The sequence below is a fragment of the Crocuta crocuta genome, unplaced genomic scaffold (genome assembly GCF_008692635.1).
Source record: "Crocuta crocuta isolate KB4526 unplaced genomic scaffold, BGI_CrCroc_1.0 scaffold11, whole genome shotgun sequence".
NCBI classification, from domain to species: domain Eukaryota; kingdom Metazoa; phylum Chordata; class Mammalia; order Carnivora; family Hyaenidae; genus Crocuta; species Crocuta crocuta.
In genome coordinates this window covers 7,348,801-7,373,490 of record NW_027528624.1, presented here as the reverse complement: position 1 = coordinate 7,373,490, position 24,690 = coordinate 7,348,801, and the positions used below count along the sequence as shown (strand labels likewise).

The window sequence follows — 24,690 nt, the reverse complement described above, 5'->3', positions numbered from 1 at the left end:
TCGCGTCTCTCTCTCTCCCTCTCTCTCTCTCTCTCTCTCTCGCCCTCTCTCTCTCTCTCCCCCCCTCCCTCTCTCCCCCCTCCCTCACTCATGCTTGGTCTCTCTCTCTCTCAATAATAAATAAACATTAAAAAACATATAAATCGACTAAAAATATAAAATAAGGTGTCTTTAAACAAAAACAGACACATACAGCAAGGTTATGTGCTTGACTGGGTCCTGAAAATGTTGTGATGAGAGACTCACAGGAACCTAACTTTATTTCCTGGGAGCAAAGTGGCTCTGTTTTTGTGAATTTGGTGTTTGTGGTAATTTCATTTAACTTAACTACCACAAACAACAAAAAATGACTTAAAAGAGATTTATGCATCACCTGAAATACATTCCTCCAAGAAAAACATGTATAAAATGTTTTTCCAGGGAAGATAGCAGCACAGGAGGAGGACCCTAGGCTCGCTTTATCGCACAAATAGAAGTAGACAACTGTCAAATCATCCTAAATGCCCCAGAAATTGACCTGAAGACTGGCAGAACAAACTCTACAGCTGAAGGTAGAGAAGAGGCCACACTGAAGAAGGTAGAAAGCGCGAGGATGCAGTTTGTGAGAGAAGTGGCTCCTGGCCGCCGTGATGTGGAGGAAGCCGCGGTCACAGAGAAGGGTGAGACACAGATTAACATGCAGGAGAGCGCACAGAAAAAGAGAAGCCCCATAGCAACTGGATTGAAAAGGAAGAGGGGCCAAATTTCATGAGTTATTGCAACCAGCAGGGCTTAAAGTCAGGAGTTTAAAGGTCAGAAGACTTGTCGCAGGGAGAGCGCAGCAGACATTGGGGCTACTTGTGGAGAGAAGACAGAACCATGTGGAAAGACCAATCTGAAGAGTGCCTGCAGCACGCAGCAGGGAGGTTGTTTGCTCATCTTGAAGTGTGTCCCACAGAGGCAACATTCATGGAGAGGCCCTCCCGGAAGAACTGAACTGGCAGGCACCATTTCCCACCCCCGCCCTTTAGCATAAACACAGGACCGCCTGCAGGATCCAGCACAGCGCTGATGCTCACTACCTAAAGTGCTTACACTAAGCCGCATCCCCCTGAGTCTCAGTGGGGCCACCCTTCCCTGTCATCCTTACCTCAATCCCATTGTAATAGTCCCTGCCCCCCAGAAGACCAGCACAAACCTCTGCCCACACTGAGTCTTCTGTCCCTGGGGTTCTTCATAAGGCCATTATCCTCAAGAACAGAAGTAACTGATTTTCCTAATAGATAGAAGCTGACACAGAGACTTAGCCAGAATGAACAAAAAGAGGAATTTGCCCCAAATGAAAGAACAAGAGAAGGCCATGGCCAGAGATCTAAGTGAAACAGATATAAGGAACATGCCTAATAGAGTAATGATCATAAAGATACTCAGTGGACTTGAGAAAAGAGTGGAAGACAGGAGTGAGACCCTTAACACAGAGATAAGGAATAACGTAGCAGAGATAAAGGGCTCAATAAATGAAAGGAGGAGCACATGTCTGGAAGAAGCAGAGGAATGAATTAATGACCTAGAAAACAGAGTAATGGGAAGTAATCAAGCTCAACCAAAGAGAAAAAAAAAAGAATTATGCAAAACAAGAATAGACTTAGGGAACTCAGTGACTCCATCACATGTAATAACATTCACATTGTAGGAGTGCCAGAAGATAAGGAGAATAAAAAAGGAGCAGAAAATTTATTTAAAGAAATAATAGCTGAAAACTTCCCTACTTTGGGGAAGGAAACATATCCAGATCCAGGAAGAACAGAGAACCCGCAACAAAATCAACAAAAGCAGATTCACTCCAAAACACATGGTAATGGAAATGGCAAAATACAGTGATAAAGTATTTGAAAAACAACAGGACAAAATAAGACAGTTACATACAAAGGAAACTCTACAAGTTTATCATGGGATTTTTCAGCAGAAATTTCCCAAGCCAGAAGGCAGTGGCCTGATATATTCAAAGTGCTGAATGAGAAAAATCTGCAGCCAAGAATACTCTATCCAGTGAGGCTGTCATTGAGAATAGAAGGAGGGATAAAGAGTTCCCCAAGCAAATAAGAACTAAATAAGTTCATGGCCACTAAACCAGCCCTGCAAGAAATACTAAAGTGGACTCTGAGTGGAAAGGAAAGATCGACTATGACAATATGAAGGTAGGAAACACAAAAGCAGTAAAAATGAATATTTTTGTAAAATATCAGCCCAGGAACTCACAAAATAAAAAGATGTAGCATATGACACCTAAAACATGGGGAGAGGAGGAATAAATAATGGATCCAAACATAAACGACCATCAACATAATATAGACTGCTAAACACAGAAGATGTTATATATGAATCTAATGGTAGCTGCAAGTCAAAACCCACTAATAAAGAATAAAGAGAAAGAAATCCAAATATATCACTTAAAGAAAACCAGCAAACCCCAAAAGAGAGAAAGGCAAGAAAGGATCGGACAAAATCTTCAGAAACTGCCACAAAACAAGCAATAAAATGACAGTAAGTACATATCTATCAATAATTACTTTGAATGGAAATGGACTAAATGCTTCAATCAAAGACATAGGGTGATAGAATGGATTAAAAAAAACAAACAAACATAAAAAACAGAAAAAGACCCTGTATGCTTATAAGAGAGTCATTTTAGATCTAAAGACACTAAAAGATTAAAAGTGAGGAGATGGAAAAACATTCGTCATGTAAATGGATGTAAAAAAACAAAAGCTGAGGGGCATAGGTGGCTCATTCAGTTAAGCATCCAACTTCAGTTCAGCTCATGATCTCACTATCTCACAGTTCCTGAGTTCAAGCACCATATTGGGCTCTGCACCCATAGTGCAGAGCCTGTTTCAGATTCTCTGTCTCCCTCTCTCTGCCCCTCCCTTGCTTATTCTCTCTCTCTCTTTCTCTCTCTCTCTCTCTTTCTCAAATATAAACATTTTTAAAAAGCAGCTATAGCAATACTTTTATAACAGGCAAACTACACTTTAAGACCAATAGTATAACAAGAGACAAGGATACTATATAAGGGGATAATCCAACAAAAAGAGATACTATTGTGATTCATTTTCATTTGCTTCCATGTCTTATTTCCTCTTTTATTTCTTGGTTGACTCATTCATTGTTTAGTAGCATGGTATTTAACCTGCATATACTTGTGGTCTTTCTTGATTTTGTCTTGTGGTTGACTTCTAGTTTCAAAGCATTGTGATCAAAAAAAAAAAAAAAAAGCATCATATAACTTCCATCTTTCTAAATTTGTTGAGGCTTGTTTTGTGGCCTAATATATGATCTATTATGGAGAATGTTTCATATGCACTTGAAAAGAATTTGTATTCTGCTCTTTTAGGTTGGAATGTTTTAAATATACCTGTTAAATCCATCTGGTCTAGTGTGTCATTCAAAGCCATTGTTTCCTTGTTGATTTTCTGTTAGATCATCTGCTCAGTGATGTGAGTAGTGTTAAAGTTCCTTACTATTATTGTATTATTATTGTTTAGTTCCTTTACATTTCTTACTGTTTTATTTATTTGGGTGCTTTTATGTAGGGTACTTAAATATTCACAATAGTATCTCTTCTTGTTGGAAAGTGATTCTAAGAGGTAAGTTTATAGCAATATGGGCCTACATCAAGAAGCAAGAAAAATCTAAGAAAACAAAACAAAACACCTAACCTTACTCTTAAAGGAGCTAGAAAAAGAAATAGAACCAAAACCTAAAACAAGCAGAAATAAGGAAATGATAAAGACTGGAGTAGAAACAAGTGATATAGATACTAAAACACAAACAAAGAAACAGAACAAATAAGTGAAACCAGGGGCAGATTTTTTGGAAAGATCAATAAAATTGATAAACCTCTAGCCAGACTCATCAAGAAAAAAAGAGAAAGAGAAAAGAGATTAAAATCCCAAACAAGAGAGAGAAAATAACAGTCAACACCACAGAAATACAAATAATTGTAAGAGAATATCATGAAGAACTGTATGCCAACAAATTGGACAACCTAGAGGAAAAAAATATATTCCTAGAAACATAGCCAACCAAAAGTTCTATAGGAAGAAATAGAAAATTTGAACAGATTGATTACAAGTGAAGAAATTCAATGAGCAATCGAAAAACATTCAACAAACAAAAGTCCAGGACCAGATGGCTTCATAGGCAAATTATACCAAATATTTAAAGAAGAGCTAATACCTATTCTTCTCAACTATTCAAAAAAAAAAAAAAGAGGAAAATTTCCAAATTCATTCTATGAGGCCAGCATTACCCTGATACAAAAACCGGATAAAGACATCACTAAAAAAAAGAGAAATACAGGCCAATATTCCTAGTGAACATAGATGCAAGCATTCCTAACAAAATACTAGCATACCAATTCTAACAAAACATTAAAAAGAAAAATCATTCACCAGGATTGAGTGAGATTTATTACTGTGTTGCAAGACTGGTTCAATATTTGCAAATCAATTAATGCGATACATCACAGCAATTAGAGAAAGGATAAGAACCATAAGATTATTTCAAAAGATACAGAAAAAGCATTTGACAAAGTATAACATCCATTCATTATAAAAACCCTCAACAAAGTAGGTGTAGAGGGAACATACCACCACATAATAAAGGTAATATAGGAAAAAGAATCACAGCTAATATCATCCTCAATGGGGAAAAATGGAGAGCTTTTCTTTTATCACGAATAAGACAGAGATGTCCATTTTCACCACTCAACACCTAAAAACAAATAATCCAATTAAAAACTGGGCAGAAGACATTGAACAGGCATTTTTCCAAAGAAGACATCCAGATGGCCGACAGACAAATGGAAAGAGGCTCTTTATCATTTACCATTAGAGAAATGCAAATCAAAACTCCATTGAGGTATCATCTCCCATTTGTCAGAATGGCTAAAATCAACAACACAGGAAAGGACAGGTATTGGCAAGGATGTGGAGAACAAGAACCCTCTTGACTGTTGGTGGGAATGCAAACTGGTACAACCACTGTGGAAAACAGTACGGAGGCTCCTCAATAAGTTAAAAATAAAACTACCCTATGACCCAGCAATTGCACCCTGATATTTATAGCAGCATTATTTATAATGGCCAAGATATGGAAGCAGCCCAAGTGTCCACTGATTAATGAATGGATAGAGATGTGTTTATACACACACACACACACACACAAACTGATTAATGAATGGAGATGTGGTTTATATATATGTATATATATANGTATACACACAGATACACACAATGGAATATTATTCAGCCATAAAAAGGAGTGAAATCTTGCCATTTGCAACAACATGGATAGAGCTGGAGAATATAATGCTAAATGAAATAAGTCAGCCAGAGAAAAACCAATATCATATGATTTCAGTTACATGTGAAATTTTGGAAAGAAAACAAATGAGCAAAGGGGGGAAGAAAGAAAGCCAGAGACAAACCAAGACACAGCCTTGTATCTATAGAGATCACAGTGGTGGTTAGCAAAAGGGGATGGCCCTGGGGGGATGGGTGAAACAGGTGATGGGGATTAAGGAGTGCACTTGTCCTAAGCACACCAGCTGATACAGAATTATTCACTCACTATACTGGATACTTGGTACTAATATAACACTGTATGTTAACTAACTGGAATTAAAATAAAAACTTAAGACATGAAATTTAAGATGTATGTTTTAATTCCCTGGTATCACAAAGCCTTAATATTAATTATTTCTACTTGGATTATGATATTGTAATCTTTTTCAGTTTAAAAGTGTAAACAGTATAAATATATATTTGGATGAATAATTTGTTGGTGTTTTTGACAAATAACTATTAAACGTAAAGTTATATTGGAAACACATCTCTTGGGGTGGACTGGGTTATTTTTCTAACTGATAACATGTGCCTGTGGATGAGTTTTACTTATTCCTAGAACGAAATAAGTTCAGCATCATTCTTTTCATTTTTATAGTTGTTCTAATAAAAAAGCATATGGGAATAGAAGGAATTTTATTATAATGTTATTACTTCATTTTTTAATGCATTCAAAATTATAATATGAGAAGAATACTTAGTAAGCCTTCATTATAGTTATTTCAGTGATTTATCAGTTTATGACCCAACCGAGTCCATCTTTAATTTTGTTGAAAGCAAAGAATTTGCAATTACATACTTACTGGGAAAATAATCATATAGAGTCATTCACTTTTTCAGTTTCTGGGAAGAGTGTAAAATAGAATATAACCATGATTTTTTGGATCATTTTTAATTTAACTGCTGTCTTTCATTGAGAAGGATTTTGTTCAATCTGATACATTTACGAAATGATGGGAAAATTAAAATATTAATTTAAATGCAACTTTGCTAATGCAATATTTATGATTTAGTGTTTTTATCTTTAAATATGTTTTTATCACGGCCTTGGAGCTGTATATAAGTTATTCTATTTATGAGAAATTCCTACTTTCTGACATGTTTGGTAAAGCTAGCCCTCTTTATCAGATCAGTCAGCTGATAAGAATTAGCTTGTCAGAACAAAAATGGGCTCACACAGTCATCTTGTTATAATTGAATTCTTATACTACAACAGGTGTGTGGCTGCCTGGTTGTGTAACCAGCTGTCTAGCTAGCTGGCTGAATGACTGAGTGGGTAGGTGACTGAGGGGATGGAGGATGGAGGGATGGAGGATGGATTGAGGGATGGAGGGATGGAGGGATGGATTGAGGGATGGAGGGATGGAGGGATGGATTGAGGGATGGAGGGATGGATGGAAAGAGAGATGGATGGATGGAGGGATGGATTGAGGGATGGAGGGATGGAGTATGGATGGAAAGAGGGATGGATGGATGGAGGGAGGGATGGAGGGATGGAGGATGGATGGAGAGAGGGATGGATGGATGGATAGAAGGGTAAGTAATTGGTAAGGAATGAAACTTTTGACAGTAATTCATTTCCTAAATGAAATAAAGGGACTCTCTCCTTCCATGTTACAGACAATAATCCTAACTCTACTATTCTGAGACTTTCCCTGAGGAGGAATTACTTCTTTGGCAATATTGAGGAGGGAGAAGAGCTGATAGTTAAATGAACATTGTCATTCCTCTCATCCCTCTTTACTGTATATCTGAATTCCTAACCACTCAGTGCAACCCATGTTGGGCTAGGTTAGCTCCATGCAACCCATGTGGTGCTGACCTCACCTGACATGGGTAAGAGTCCACTGCTCCCCATGTCAGCCTTTGCCCTGCTCTGCAAGAAGTGAAGCTCCTCTGAAGGTTAATGGGAAACCTCTCCTGGGGTTAAAAATGCCTCTCGGTCACCAGTAATTCAGGTTATCCTTTTTGGATGCCCTGTGGTAATGGACCAGAGTGAAATTAAGGAAGGGTACACGATATACATTTCTTCTGTAAAATGAGAATATGTTGATTTTGAATGAGGGTGGGACAAAGGATTATTTTGATACCTCAGCCATAATGATGTTTTTAGACATATCATTTTGAAGGAAGGTACATACGGTATGTATGTAAGGAATGCGTGTATGTAAGGTATGCAAGGTATAGTAGTGTATGTAAGGAATAGGAAAGATTACCCTCTTAGACCCCCAGGGTAGTACATAGCCCTGTGTGAAAGTCACTGACCTAACGAGGAAGGATGTAAGACACAGGTTCTAGCTCCTGCTTTTTCCCTTATAAATTTCCCTTATAAATTTTAAACCACTTTTCCTTCTTGTACATCTATCTATTATTTTAAAAGTTGGAATAGTAAATACTGCTGCAATTATCTTTCAGAGCTATTGTGAAGATTAACTGGGATAATGTCTGTAAAAGCATTTCGAAAACTGAGAGCTCTCTCTAAACAGAAGATATCTTTATCTGCATCCTAAAATCACTTTAGATCAATTATAGTGTACTAGAAAGCATTGTGAAACAGAACTCCATCAGAGAAACTATTCTTATTGAAAGGGAATAACGGATAGATTTTTTTTGTTACCCAAATATTAATATTGTCCAATTGACATAGTAATCACAACTGTAAGCCATACATTGGGCCTTAGGTAAGAGCTACTAATTGTTGAAACTTACCATGTAGTAGGCACTTTCTGCATTCCATATGTCAATTCATGTAATTCTCACAACACCTTCACGAGGCAGGCACTATTATTACCTTTTTATTTTATAGAGCATAAAAGAACCGGAAACTGTGTGACTTAGTTGCACAGTCTATGAACCCTAGACCAAGGCTTTGAACCCTAGCAGGTATTTCCATAGTGCATGGTCTTAGCCAGAACACACAGCTCTTGTTATATACATTCCTAATTTTATTTTTCCTATCTCCCATTCTCCAATTCCCATAATATGACTTCTGCTAAATAATTAAAAAGAAAATTGAAGAAGTAATCAATGAAGAAAAGAGTATTTGACAGGGGGAAGAGAGAGAGAGAAAGGACCAGTGGGGAAGTGCAGTGGGTACTCCTTTGTCAAAGAATCACAGTGGTTGCCTCAAGGCCAACATTTCGACAGTTGCTATTGACTTGGCCTCCTGGTCTCTTACCCAGTGAGGAGGGTACGAAAGACTCACCCTCCTGTCTATCGTGGGAGTCTGGGAGCAGAGGGAGACCCACACACTCCAAGCCTGGCTAAATGAGGTACAGTCACCTCTCCCATTTCAAAGAGAGGAAGGAATAGGAGAGCACAGAATGTGGTTTATGAATGGACTTCCATCTCATCTCAAGTGATGGCAACATAGTCTGATACACTTTTATTTTTCATAATAAATTTGCCTTTGAATCTGTGTGATATTAATACTGCCATTCCCGCCATCCTATAATTATTTTGCTCAGGCTTTTTAAAAATTCATTTACTTTCAAACTATTTGTGTCTTTATATTTAAAATGGAGCTTTTTTAGAGAGTATGTATTTGGATCTACTTTGTTCTACCCATCCTGAGTCTCTGCCTTTTAATTACAGTGCTTATTCCATTAAAATTTAATGTACTTATTGATATGGTTGAATTTGATTCTACCATTTCATTATATTATTTCTATTTTCTCCTCTGTTTTTATTCCTCTGTTTCTCTTTTCCTGCCCTTTTGGAGATTCTGTATCTTTTAGAATACCATTGTAATTTTTATTTACTTTCTAACTCAACATTTTTATTCACTTTGATTTTTACTCTAAGAATTGTAATGTATATTCTTACATTTTTACAGTCTGTTTATTGTTGATATTGCACCACTTTCCCCTGAAAATGTAGAAGGTTTACAGCCTAATAGGTCCATATTCATCCCCCCATCCTTTGTGCTACAGCTGTCATACTTGTGATATCTGTATGTGTTTTAAACTCCACATGAAACTTTATATCGCTCTATAGCTTGGGGGATGTAGGAATTGGTCATAAGAGGTAAATAACTCCACGAACTCACATGGTTCTGGGGATGGGCTGGGGTAGAAGGTTGTGGGGGCGTTGGAGTTTAGAATAAGAATATAACATAAAGAACATGTTGAGTGAAAATTTCCTATGGAAATATATTGAATTGCACATGAATTATGTTGCAGGCAGCTTGGATAATACAACCCTAGGAGAACACTCAGATACAAAAGAGAGTCTAAGCAGACCCCTGGGCACTCTAAAATCAGTAGGCACAGCAATGGAAGAGAACCCAGTAGATGAAGCTGAGAAAGCATGGCCTGTGTTGTAGGGGGAAACCAGGATGGTGCAGTAACCGATGCCAGGAGAAACAGTGTTGTAACAAGAAGAGTCTACTGAATGTCTCTGAATGCTCAAGTGGGAGAATAGAAATGAAACAATTGAATTAGAAACATGGAGGTTATTGCTTTACCAAGAATGGTCTTCAAGAGTGGGTTCACAAAAGCATGCAAAGCAAATCAGTGGAGAGCAGGAGTGTAAGAAATTCACGGTAAGGTTTTCCATGCAGAGGAGAAGGTGGGCAGTGCCTGGAGGGGATGTGAGGACACGGTTTATCCATCTGAGATACTAGACTTAGTGATACTTGTCCAAGGTAAAAATGAAACTACCTCCACAAGGGATATTTAGACACATGTAGGGTGACTTTTTGGTTGCCACAATTGCCAGAAAGTATTCCTGGTGTTTATTGGGCTGTGACTGGAACTATGCATCCTGCAAGGCTTGGGGCATTTTCTCTTGAGAAAGACTTGTCTTGCCCCCAAAGCACTGAGCCTACTTTTATACAGATGACAATGGTCTGTCTTGGGCTCTGTTTTTATTTGATTGTCTTAGCAGAAGACTCTGGGCCTCCCATGATGTTCCATGCTGGCTAAAACCACTTGTGCACCATGCCCTTGACAAATCTGGATTGCTCTTTGATTTGTCCACCTTAGATCATCCGTTCTGAGATCCCCAGGGAATCAATCACTGTGACAAAGGGGAAGCCAGGCACTGACTAATTTCTGCCCATCCTTGAGCCAATCACTATGACAAGGAGAAGGAGAGAAACAAAAGCACCCATCACCCAATGACTCCTTCCCCTTTTTCTGCTTAGTTACTTTCTTATCCTCTGGATCTTCTGACTGTGGTTAGGGAAGGCATCAAAATGTGTGTGGACGTGTCTCATCTTTTCCTTGGGAGTATGTTATGGTGTTTATTAATAATACACATTATTGACAGTGTTCATTGATAGAGTATTTATTTCTGATGCTATTATAGGTGTCATTAAAACAATCCATTCCCAGACTTTTAATTTATAATTAGATCTCAGAAAAGGAGACCTGCTGAATTCTTTGTCATGGTCTCTTTGATCCTGGCAGTTCTCTGCCCGTCATGAAGAGCAGCAGAAATCAGAAAAATACCCCCATCCTATTTAATGTGTCTTCATTACAATATAGAGAATGGATGCTGCTTTAATTAGCACTGCCTCCTCTAGGTGACTGAAATTAGGGAACAGTTTTGGAGTACAAGCCTGTCCTGCACTAAGAGTGCAGGGTGTGTACCAAGGACTCTGCCCAGAATTTCCTAATGCATCCATAATTGCAACAAATCTTTTGCAATGGGCATTTAAGGTGCAGACATTATCTTCATTTAGCAGATAAGGAAGCTAAGAGAAGGTGACCAGGTAATCTGTCCTAAGTCATAATGTTAGCAAGTGGCACAACCAGGATTCTGGTTTCTCCTTTCCTGGCTCTAAAGATATTCTTCCTGTGACTTTTCAAGAAGGAGCAGAGGGAGGGGATTGGTGCGTTCCTCCTCTCCTCTCCTCTCCTTTGGGAATCCTGGGGTTCCAGGACCAGCACAGATAGGACATGACGCATGTGCTGGAAGATGGAGACCCGCCACAAATTACACCACTGCTGTTAAGCCCTAGCCATTTCCCTCTTAATGGCACTTAATTACTGATGACTGGGTCGTTTTAAAGTGTCTGTTCTTGTCGATGACAATACCTTAGTTTGCCTAATACCTGCAGTGCATTTGATCAGTCCTTCTATGGTAAATTCATCCTGGATGTCTGAACTGCTGTTCAAAACTATTCATTTCTAAAGCATTGACATGATTTAACCAAATCGAATTTAAGTTCAAAAACTATAATTTTTCTATTTATACGGAATAAAAAAAGGCCTTGGAGCTTCTGGCTGGCTCATTCAGTTGAGCATGCTACTCTTGATTTCAGGGTCCTGAGTTCAAACCCCAGGGTGGGCATGGAGCCTACTTAAAATTATAAACAAACAAACAAACAAACAAATCAGTAAGTAAGTTCATTTAGCTCTTCTAGTTCAGAATTTAAAAAAAAGCCTTTAGGGATGCGTCTGTGGCCTTGCTTCAAATTCTGTCTCCCTCTCTCTCTGCCCCTCCCCCTCTCGCGCTCTCTCTGTTTCTCAAAAATAAATAAGTGTAAAAAATATATGTTTTAAAGCCTTTAGACACTAATCATTGGAGTTGTGGTACAGAATTATCCAGCATGTGTTTGTTTGTTTGTTTTTACAGCTTTTTTGCCCTTTAGTTTTGCTTGTTTGCTTTTAGTGTGATTCTTGTTTTTAGGATGAATCCCCATGGTTAGAAGCCGTGGAGAAAATTCATCAACTCAGGATATCCTGGAAGTTTTATTCCTTTTTTTTTAGTTTTAGTAGCTTTTGTGTAGTTCCTGGTTGCTTCTTCCCATATCCCCCTGCGGTGTTGTGCTTTAAAAAAAAAAAAATCTATTCACACTCCTATAAAATCATGCTTGGAACTGGGATTATACCTTTTGTCTCCTCCTGCCCCTCACTTGTCTCCTATCTTTTCTGACGAATTGGTTGCCTTATGGTCCCTGATCTGAGGACGCTGTGAATATACCTCAAGGGCTTCCAAGACATTTTTATTTCCCCTCCTCTACTTCAACGATGTCACACGACATCTACTTAAAAGTTTATCAGAAGCGCCTTTTCCTCTGTAATTTTTTTTTTATCAGTTTTTTTGTTTTAAATTTGGAACACTTTTGTCACATCCAGACCATACTTTTTCTAACTAGTTTTCTGTGCCGGGTAAACTGTGTCAGGTTTTTGTTCTTGTGTGTCATCTATGGCACCTGTTCTCACTTTGGTACCATTTTTATCTTATTGTGTCTTATAACCGTTGTTCATTATTCTTGCCTCTTCGCTCTTCGTGGGAGCTTTTATTCTTTAATCCCATTTCCTACTGCTAATATGTACAGGGACTATCTGAATTATGTTATAAAGCCTCTTTGCTGTTGCTGTTTGTCTTTTTTTGCCCTAAGGAAAAGGAATGTGGACTTTTCTTCTGAGGATATTTTAGGCAGCCTGTTATAGTAGAAATGGAATGGAGTTTAGAGTTTGATTGAACTGAATTTGAGTTGTGATTCCATTACAAAGCAGCCGATGTCCTTAGAAAAGTGATTACAATTCTCCAGGACTCCATTTACTATTCTATTAGATAAGGATAATAATGCTGACCTTACCAGATCATTGGAAAGCTTAAAAATAGCCTATGTGAGGTTCAACTTCTGCCACATAGTATATGCTCTATTATTGGCAATGTAATTATCATTTTATTATAATTATTATTAGGTGGGCCATCGCATATTTGAATTGAGAACTGGTGAGTGATAATGCTACATTTATAGGAGATGAAGTAAAAAAGAAGCTATAGTGACTGGCTTTAGCCTTAAGGTGTTGATAATCTTTTCGAGAAGGTGAAATATATACCAAAAACATGTAATACATACAAACATTCATTATTTTTGAAGATAATTATGTGATAGTGTTAAACACTATAAGTATTACTTAACACCTCACAGGACAGCTCCGTGGTTTACTTATTGTGATGATTAGGGAACTGAGAGTTGAAGCAATGGGGATAATATATTCTCTGCATCTGCTAAGCTGGCAGGAGAACTAATGGGAGTCCTCCCCACTCTGAAGAGTGTCCTTATAACCTCAGTGCTCTGCTACTTCCATGAGAGAATGTGGAATAGTGTAAGATGCATGTGGTAAGTCCACCGCATCATGGAAGAGGAGGGCTCAGTCTTGACTGGGCTGATTGTGAGAGACCTCTTGGAAGAGGATCATCTGAGACAGATCATGTAGTGAACCAGCTTTCAACAGGCAGTGGCGGAGAAGAGACTGGCAGGAATAAAGGCAAGACCTGGATGCAGAAGTTTTCTAGAGCATTCAGCTTAGCAGTGTGCATGCGGGGACTCATGGAGGAGCTGCTGGGATATAGGTTTGTGTCAGATGAGAGGGACCTTGGATTTTTCTCCCCAGCAGGGGGAGACTTCAACGGATTCGAGTGCTATGCCTTGGTCAGACTCTGGATTGATAAGGCTTACTTTGCAGACCGGTGCAGGACATTTTGGAAGTGAAAAGAGTGTATATATCAAGACTCCAGTTGGGAGGCTAGTGCTGGAATCTAGAAAAGATTGACTGAGAGTAGTGACAGAAAGCATGGACAGGAAAGGACAGGTGTGGGCGACATTGATGGGTTTGGGATGGCAGTAGACAGTGACAAGAGGGCGTGCTGAGACAGCAGGTCCCAGTCTTGGTTGTGACGGGGTAGAGGCGCCAATAAGAAAGATGGTCTCAGGGCACCTGGGTGACTCAGTTAGTTAAACATCGGACTCTTGATTTTGGCTTAGGTCAGGTTCTCATGGTTCATGAGTTCAAGCCCTGTGTCAGGCTCTACACTGTTAGTGGGATTCTCTCTCCTACTCTCTCTGCCCTTCTTCCTCTCTTCCCCCACCACCTCAAAAAATAAATAAACTTAAAAAAAAAAAAAAAAGATGGTCTCGGTAGTTTCAAAAGAAAAGGCAAGCACCTCCATAAGATCCAGTGGAATCTTTTGGGAGGGACCCCTAAAGCCAAGGGCTCGTAGACCTCCGGCGGGTCTTCACTCTAGTCTGAAACGTGGCTTGAATTATTTCCACCGCTGTACTGTGAGTGCTAAGGTAACACTTCTGACGTTTATGACGGGCACACCATGGAGGGAATGCATGGTCATACAGGCTGTCAGAGGTGAATCTCCTCCATAAACTCTTGGGAATCTCACAATTCCTATCTAGCAAGTGTTCTGTGTGAGTCTTTTGTTTTCCAGAATGGATGTCAAAGGGAGCAGGTGATTGTGTTTGAGGGTCACAGACTAATATATGAAAGGGAAATCCCACAGGGAAACTCCATTTTTCTTCAAGTGTTGCTTGACCACTGCATTTTGATGTTATAAGTGAGAGAAAATGTATGCCGTTCCTCACAGGGGTGGGTGAGAGATAACTCAGTTCAGAAATGTTGCCGTTGCCATGTCAGAGCTTTGAGTAATGTTCTCTTTCCCCCCACCCCCTCTTTTCCAATGTCTTGGTCAGTGTTGGTCAGGTTCAACTCCAGCCATGGCTTCCCTGTGGAGGTCGATTCCGACACCAGCATCTTCCAGCTCAAGGAGGTGGTTGCTAAGCGACAGGGGGTTCCAGCTGACCAGTTGCGTGTGATTTTCGCTGGGAAGGAGCTCAGGAATGACTTGACAGTGCAGGTGAGTGTCCCTTGCTGGTCGTTCCTGGGATGCAGCCAGCCCCACTGCTAATGCCGCTCACTCTGCCAAGCTGACATTCATGCCTGAGATCTAATAGAATAAATAGTGTCTGGGGATTCCTTGAACTTTACTCCACACCGCTTCATTAATTCTGACCTTCTTAATTATGCATTAAAACAGCGAGCAGGAAGGGTTGGAAGAATAACAGTGAGTGAGCAAGCGAGAGAGAACACACAGCCCGGGCTTAGCGAATAAATGTTTACTGACTACAGGAGCAGGAAGGCACAATTTCTGTGTCTGTTCAATTTCTACCTTACTTATTCCATTTGAATCTTAATGAAGAAGGATTCGAATAAATTGTTCCCAATCAGGCTGCTCAGTCACTGCGCTGCGAGGGATTTGTAACCCAATTCTGACCCCTGCAGGATAGACCCAAGTCTGCGGCTGCGGGTCCCAGAGGAGGCTTGGGGCTCAGGGCCCCCATTCCCACCCGAGCTCCCCAAGCTCCCCGCCCCCGTCAAAATCCGTTTCCACGCTGGTGGGGCGGGAGGACAGAAGCACGGCCAAGGCCCACCTCCGCGTTTCACTGCTCTAAGCTGCAGTGAAACGTTCCCGTGAACAGGCCGCTCACATGTCACACGTGGGCCGCCAGCGAGCAGTGTCCTGTGTCCGCGGCCGCACCGCTGCCAGAGCTGGGGGAGCCTCCCTGCCTTCTCATCTGGGTGTTCCTTTCCCCGGGGTGACTTGCGTCGGAGGGCAGAGCTGGCAAACTCCGTGATGAACGGTGCCCTCACCTAGAAGGAGGCTGGGGACGCCGGCAAATACCGTTCCCCAGGGAGTGAAATCACTCTTTGTGAAAACAGGAAAGACAAATGCCTCCTGCGGGGGGTAGGTGATGCCTGAGGACCCTTCAGACACATTTCTCCCCAGTCTGTCTGAGCCAGCACAAATTAATTGCACTCATGTTTACAGCTTTCCGGGGGCGTGGAGGTCGCTGCTGTGTCCAGGGACCTGGATCCCCTCTGGTATTGATGTCCACCCACTGCTGTCTTCAGCTAAAGATATTAGCAGCGCTCTGGGAATGTGGGTATACAAAAGGAGCCATAGAAATGCAAATCATTCTTCTCAGTCTCCAGTGCCTCTTTGCCGGTGGCCAGAGGCACCCGGCTCTTTGTGCACAAACTGCCATACTTCGCTTTTGGCAGTTTGTTTTTATAAGGGTAGTGCCTGTGCTTAAAAGTGTTTTGAGTGGTTGGTTTTTTTTTTTTTTATTTCAGTCACCTAAAAGCCTTTTACTGTACCTGCCAACCTCTCAATCCAAGAATGTTCCCTTCACAAATAAATGATTTTAAAGCAGTTTCTTGAACCAAAACATTTTAGGTCACCAGGAGTTTTGGGGTTTCAGGTTCTAAAGCGCTTTGCCTCTACTGTTAGAGCTGATGGGTTAGACTAATTGTTACAGAGGATTTATTTTACAAATATATAGGATGTATATAATGCTGGGGAGTCTTCTCATTTTGACAAATACTCCCAAGATTCTGGGCTTCCCAGAGGCTCAGAAAAAAAGGCAAAACTCATCCCTGCTTTTGTGGTCACTGCTTTTTATTGGTGGGGGGGGCTCTCAAAGCAGCAGAAGTATCAGGTTGAACCCTATGGCATGTATTAAAACTATCAACAGTTTTATGTGGTTCAACCTAAGAACATCAAACATGAGAACTGCAACATGAAGACGGAAAGGTAAGTGTTACGAGGTTTTAAAGGTGGAGAAACACATCTGAATGGAAGTCACCAGGAACGACTTTGTGGATGAATTGAAACCCAAGTAAGATTCCATAGATGGGGCAGGAGCATGGTGGATGTGCTTGTGAGAAATCATGGGTTCCTGTTCTTCTAGAAGCCTGGAGAGATGGTGAAGACCGGGCAGGAGGGAGTGGTATTTTACAGAGCGTTGGAGGACATGGCAGTGAGGCTTCGTGCTTGGAGAGCTAGGGGAAAGTAGGTTGCTGTGGAGAGAAATGGGAGGCTGGAGACCCAGTTTGGTTGTGGGAAGGATGAGGAGCTCACCATAACTAGTGGATCCCAGGGGAATCTCTATGGAGCTGTCTGGCAGGCATTTGAGAACTTAGCTGTGTTGCTTAGGGGCTCACTTTATTTAAGGGCCGGTTACATAGCAGTAAATATTGCAGCTGTTGGATTAGATGCAATTGCCAAGGGACAGGCGTCAGAGGCATGAGCAAGTCTTTTAGGTAGTGAGAGGAGGGAACAGCGAAGGAGGCCTCATCCATCCAACTGATGCTTCTGAGAATATTTTGAAAAAGGAAATTGTTGGTAACAAAGTGTATGTGCTCTGCAAAGATGGTGGAGGATGAGAAGAAAAGAGCCTTTGGACTTGGTGACCCATAGTGGGGACTCCGGTCCAGGATCATGGTTGGTGAAAGCCAGACTGTGCGGGTTCAGCATGAGCTGGGGACTGTGTAAGGCACAGGCTCGGCTCGCAGAGAGAGGAGGGAGAGTCAGGGGCAGTTCTTGGAGGAGCAGCGGGCTCTACACTGTGTTGCGTGTTTGCTAGCCCTTGGCAGTGTGCATGATTGATTTCTCTCTTTTTTAATTTTTTTTAAAAGTTTATTTATGAGAGAGAGAAACAACACAAGTGGGGAGGGGTAGAGAGAGAGGGAGACACCGAATGCGAAGCAGGCTCTGGGCTCCAAGCTGTCAGCACAGAGCCTGACACGGGGTTCAAACCCATGAACTAGGAGATCATGACCTGAGCCAAAATCGGATGCTCAACGACTGAGCCACCCAGGCGCCCCATGACTGATTTCTGTATAGTTGTGATCAGCGTGACATGCAACTTTTTTTTTCAGTTTTATATTCTGACTGTTTTTCACTTAATATTATATTGTAAGCTTTTCCAGATTGTTATATAATCTTCATTTCTAAATATATGGATTATACTCTGTGGAGTGTTTATATCCTAATATAACCCCTGAATATTTAGAGAATATCTAGTTTTAATATTACAAATTAAGGCAAAACAATTTTTTAAATGTACCTTAAATTCTTAGAGAATGTGGCCTGTGCTGAAGTTTGCTCATTCTTGAAGCAGGAATAATGCTAATACTTGTCTCATTAGAATTTTGTGAGGACTAAGTTAGCGAATTTGTGTGAAGCTGTTAGAACAGAGTAGGACATACAGTAAATGCTACATAAATGCTAGCATTTGTTAGCATCTTCCTCATCATGATTGTCATCATCGTTATTAGGTGACCATTTCAGAATCTAAGAGATCACCTTAAATAACACAAGACTATTTTCCGTCATGAATTATGATGAGTACGTCTGCAGTGAATTAAAGAGTTAGAGCATGGGGCGCCTGGATGGCTCAGTTGGTTAAGTATCTGACTTCAATTCAGGTTGTGGTCTCGCAGTTCGTGGGTTCAAGCCCCTCATTGGTCTCTGCGCTGACAGTGCAAAACCTGCTTGAGATTCTCTCTTTCCCTCTCTCTCTCTGCTCCTCTCCCACTTGCACTCTCTCTCTCATTCAAAAATAAATAAATATCAAAAATAATAAAGAGTTAAGGAATGACAATCAGATACATACTTGACTGAGGCAAATATATCTATATGTTTGTGTGTGGATGTGTGGATGTACATGCATGTAGTATATATACATTTTAACTAAAATGTATAATTTTAGTTCAATGAAATTTTAGTTAAGTAAAAAGAACTCTGTGGCGTTGAGAAATAAATTTTTGTCCCTTACATGTACAAGTTTTACTTACCTTAAGAATAGTAGAATTTGAGTGGTGCCTGAGTGGCTCAGTCGATTAAGTATCCGACTTCAGCTCAGGTCATGATCTCGCGGTTGATGGGTTCAAGCCCCACATCAAGGCTCTGTGCTGACAGTTCAGAGCCAGGAGCCTGCTTCGGGTTCTGTGTCTCCTTCTCGCTCTCTGCCCCTCTCCTGGTTATGCTCTGTCTCTCAATAATAAATAAAAGTTAAAAATTTAAAAAAAGGATTGTTTAAGAATAGTAGAATTTGAACTTGGCAAGCTGAAAAAGACTTTATACTTCCTCTAAACAAATTTGGTAAAAATAGAAAGCTGCAGCTGTCGTGTCCAGCAAAGATTCATCATGGTATTATTGCTTCTAAAATGTATTTCTGTGAAGTGATTATCTGCCACACACTTTGTTTATTGAAAGCAAATCGAAAAGAGTTGTGCCATTTTTTCCTACTTCATAAATAATGTTTCTGTGCAGGCTTTTATTATTTTCCTTATACCTACATGTGTGCACCATAAAAGTCATCTTTGACTTATCATTCACAATGGCTTGATATTTTTTTCTTTATAAAGAATTCTTGTTAGCTTTTGCAACAGAGTATTCAGGGCCCAATCAGATGATGTGTCTCCCCTTCTCCCATCTGCCAGGTCTAAAATGCTACATATCAAAAATCTCTGAAATCTCCTCTACATATTTTTGAATTTAGTATTCAGAATTGTACATGGAAAATAACATTCTAAAGCAGTTGTATATACCAAAACTTATGAACTTTGTAATTAGATTGCCCTACAGTGACAAGGGACTTGAGAATTTATCTAAGATTTTGTTTGAGCAGAATTCATTGTATTCACAAAAGCTGTATTAATACTATTAATATCAGTGTGGGTGTATTACCCAGTGTATTAGAGTTCTCCAAAGAAACTGAACCAGTAATGTTGATCTGTCCATCCATCCATCCATCCATCCATCCATCCATCCAGATAGAATGTCTGTCTAGATAGAATGGATAGATTGATGGATAGATACATAGATTTATTATCAGGAATTGACTCACATAGGCATGAAGGTTTACAAGTCCTAAGATTGGCAGTCAGCAACCTCAGTTCCAGTCTCAATCTGAAGAACTGGAAATGAGGAGAGAGGATGGTGTAGTTTCAGTCTAAGGCTGACAGGCTTGAGACACAGTAAGAGCCAACATTTCGGTCAGATACAAAGGCAGGAAAAACAAAACAAAACCAAACCTCCAAACCCCCAAACAGTGGCCCTGTTAAAGGGCTATTGGGAAGGAGAAATTCCTTCTTACTCATAGGAGAGTCCATCTTCCTTCCCCCATCCCCGGCCTTCTCCTGATTGGATGGAGCCCACCCATATTGGGGAGATTACTACATATTTGTAGATTACTTAATCTACAAATTCAGATATTAATCTCATCCCCAAACATACTCATGTACACACCAAGACTTATGTTTGACCAAATGCCTGGGCATCCTGTAGCCCAGTCAAGTTGACTCATAAAATTAAGCATCACAGCCAGGAAGTGAGAAGCTTTGTTATATTTAATTAATATTATAGAAAAGATATTCTGTTTGCATTCTCTTAATAATAATTAGCAAGAATCACAAAATAGAAAATAAAATGTGTACTTTACATAGAAACATTTGCTTTACAAAATAATTCATCCAATTGAATGTGCATAAATTCCTTTAAAATTATTCAGTTTTATGATATTTAAATTGTGCATACACATTTGGAGATGATCATTTCGTAAACGAGATTATTCATATGGTAAATATTAAAAGGCATCAGTTTATTACTCCTTTCTTCTAAAGCTTCATGATACGACATGATCTGATTTTGGAAGACCAAAGACATTAGACTTGACTAGTTTAGGTTGTAAGTATCAAAGACAAGTAAATGACACTGAGAAGCCGGATTGTCTAATTGACTATATTTTTAGTGACATGCACTATGTATGTTTCAAATTTTTTTGAATATGAAAACCCATGTTAACTGACAAGGTAAACCATATCCAATGGTGAAAGAATTCAGGGTTTTGAATTTATGTAAGATTTTCAGAAGTATTATAGATTGTTTTGATCATATCTCTAGTTAGCTTGCTAAATTCTGAAACTTTAAAAACTGTACAGTAATGTTGTGAATACTCTGTATGCCCCTTGAGCCACCTCTAACATAAGTAAATATAATTTAACTAAATTCTTGAAAGTTGGTGATTCCTTACTGTTCTTTCATTTTTTCCCTCATTATCATTTCCCTGTTAATATACTTAGGACATATTTTCTGATTTGAATTAAGATGATAGTTATAAAAAATCAAATGACAGGGAAAAATGTACCAGCAGGCCCCTATAACTCATATCGTTTTAGTAATTAACAATGATTCTTTCTTTATATGGTAATAAGTGTGTTTTTACTTCTAATGTTAAAATTTTTCCTTTAATTGTGTCCAAGTTGTTTTATATTATACCCAAATAATGAGTCCGTGTATACCTGCAGATAACAAAAAAGCAAACTTGATATTTCTGAACTTTTATTAGATCATAGTTAGTGATTTAGATATTGAGAGATTGGTAATTTGTTTTTGCATGATAGTTTCACTGTAAAGACCAAGCACGTTGATTTGCAAGTTTGTTTTATTAACGTGTGCCATTGGCAGAAGATTAGCATTCATCAGTATTCATATACACAGCCAAACACATGTTTACAACTATTGTTACCCTTTATCACTATAGATGTTATGCTTTTCAGTCTAAATATGAAATGTGGAATGAGAAATTACTATGGAGAAAAAGAAAATAAACCATGCACATGAGCTACTTCATATTTCCACTAACAAATACTGAATAAACACGGTGGTATACTGAAGAGGAGATGAGTGTCAGGAGTGCTGGGGGGGGTTCAATTTTGTTTTTATTTTTGTTTCTTTTTTTTCTTTCTTTTCATAATGATCATAAGTAATGTGACCATTATGGCTTCTCATATAAAATTCAATGATTTTGAGAATCAAGGAAGGCTCTGTTAATAATTATTCCAGGACAGGGGCACCTTGTAAAAATTTTTATAGTAAAAAGTAGCTTTATCTATTTAACTTGTAAAATACATTTTTAAAGATTAGAACCTAATTGTTATCAAAATCTTAAACAATTTCATAGAATTCTCAGTTCCTAGAGGATATATCCACAGTTATGTTTGAGAAGTACTGTTAGAGTACGATCATTTTCTTTATACATTAACCTGTTCTTTCTTGTTATTCGCAAGGTTCTAAGAGCTTTAAAGAATTAAAGAAAAATGGATAAAATAAAGATGGCAAAAATAGGTGGTCTGTCATAGACTTTGTTTCTGGGAAGATGGAATAGACAGACTTCCACTTACTCCTCCTGCTGAGCACACTAAAATTCTGGGTATTACATATAATACAAACATGAGGATGCTGAGAATGCAGACTAGTTAAGGACCTCAGGACACAAGGTACAATACAGGTGTGAGTTACGTAGCTTTTCTTTTTAACAAGTATATTCTAGACTTGGTGCTGATGAAACAAATCTAGAAATGCCAACACGTGCAGACAGAAAAAGAAAAACAAAAACAAAAAACCCAGAATACCCTTTTCTATCCAAAAGACCAGGGATGGAGTAGCCTAGCAACATAGAAAACTTTTAGACAATAGTCGTACTTTTCCAGCTATACATAACAGAAAAACTGTGGCTCCACACTCATCCCCACCGACAGTAACAAAGGCTGATGGAAAGCCTAGATTACCTCCCTTATGAGGCTCTAATGAATCTATAATGAATGCCTTACACACCTGCTCTCTTGGCAGGCCTGCTCTCTCCCTGCTGGCATGGCAACAGAAGAACCCTGGAGGTAAGCTGGGATTTTTCACTGTTGCCAAGTGGTCACAATGCCACTCCAACTATAGTGCCAGTGGAGATCACGTGTGATACCAGGACACCACTCCCACCCAGCAATAATGAGGAATCCCCATTTCAACAGATAATGAGTGGGGAGCCTGGACTTCTGCTTCCATCGGCAGTAATGAGGTAGTGATCCCCTTTCCTTGCTGGAATAGTGTCAGAAAAAAAGCCAGCTAAAGCAGAAGGTTTCAATATGATTCAGAGTCTCACAACACAATAAAAATTCCCAGGTTTCAGAGGAAAACCATCAAGAATCAGCAAGATCTCAAATTGTATGAAGAGACTATCAGTTGTTGCTGATGTTGAGATGACAAAGATGTTAGAATTATCAGATATTTGAAACAACCATGATAAAAGACTTTAACAAACAAAGACAGATGTGCTTGAAATAAATGAGAAAAATAAGTCCAAGGAAAGATAGAAAATATATGAAGAAGAATAGATGGAAATTATAGAATTGAAAAATACAAATAAGAATAATAAAACTCATCAAATGGGATCAACTGAAGAATGGAGGGGATAGAGGGAAAAATCAGTGAACTAGAAGATGGAATAATAGAAATTGCACAATTTGAGCACAGAATATAGACAAAACAAGGAAGGAAGGAAGGCAGACAACAGGGAAGGGAGGGAGGGAGGAAGGAAGGAGACAAGGAGGGATGGAAGGAAGGAAGTGAGCCACAGAAATATGTGGGTCTATAAAAAAACATTTAAAAATTGTGTCATCAGAGTCCTGGAAGAAGATAAAAGAAAGCAAGACTAAAAATGCTCAAAGAAATAATGGGTAAAAACTTCTCAAATTCTCTAAGCAACATAGAGCTGCAGATTCATGAAGCTGAGAGAATCCAGAATGTTGACATTCAAAACAATACAAAAAATCAAAGCGATAAAAACATTCTAATTAAACTTCTAAAAACTAATGGCAAGGAAAACATTTGAAAGCAGCTAGAGGAAATGTACAGGTATACCCCAGAGATATTGCAGGGTCTTTTCCAGGCCACCACAATAATGCAGATATGATAATAAAGTCAAATGATTTTTTTTGGTTTCCCACTGCATATAAAGTTAAGTCTGCACTATACTGTAGTCTATTAGGTGTGCAATAGCATTATGTCTAAAAGAAACCCAATATACATACTTGGGTTTAATAATACTTTACTGCTAAAAACTGCCAACCATTATCTGAGTTTTCAGGGAGTCATCATCTGTTTGCTCATGGAGGGTCTAGCGTCCATGTTGAGGGCTGCTGACTGATGGAGTGGTGGTTGCTGAAGGCGGAGGCAGAGTGGCAATCCCCTAAAATTGGTACACTCACCAGTCACGCTGCAGAAGAGTATGGCAGTTTCTTAAAAACGAAACATATGCTTTACCGTACAACACAGTAGTCACACTTCCGGTTATTTATCGCAGAGGAATGAAGACTTGTGGTCACACAAAACCTGGTTCGTGAATGTTTACAGCAGCTGCCTTCACATTAGGGAAAGACTGGAAATAACACTTATGTCCCTCAGTGGTGAATGATTAAACGAACCGCGGTACATCCATATCCTACTCAACAATAAGAAAGAACAAACTATTGATACGACATTTTGAATGGATCTCAAGGAAATTGCATGGAGTGGAAAAATGCCACAACTCAAAGGTCACATGCCGAATGATTCCATTTGTATGACAGTGATGAAATGATGAAATTATAGAAATGGAGGAGAGAGGAGTGGTTATGAGGTGTTGGGGGGTGGGAGCGGGGGAGGAGGGAAGAGTATTTGGCAGGAAAACCACAACAGGAGGGCAGGGGGCCCCTCGGGGTTGATGGAAGTTCTGCATCCTGACTGCTGATGGTACGATTGTGATGAATTATGGCTTCGCAACATGCTACCCTTGGGAAACTCGGAGAAGGAAACCTGGGATCTCTCTGCATTATTTCTTACAAAGACATGAACCTATACGTATCCTGAGATGAAGTTTAGTTACAACAAAACC

General features: G+C 39.5%; 1 protein-coding gene across 2 annotated transcripts in view; it reads left to right on the top strand.

Moving 5' to 3' along the window:
• The window catches only part of PRKN (parkin RBR E3 ubiquitin protein ligase), a 1,321,737-nt gene that overhangs the window by 245,429 nt on the left and 1,051,618 nt on the right, over positions 1–24,690 (top strand). For both annotated transcript variants that reach the window (XM_077755151.1, XM_077755149.1), the window contains exon 2: positions 14,833–14,996. In XM_077755151.1, the coding sequence (XP_077611277.1) occupies positions 14,833–14,996 (164 nt within the window). The remainder of the gene's footprint in view (positions 1–14,832; positions 14,997–24,690) is intronic.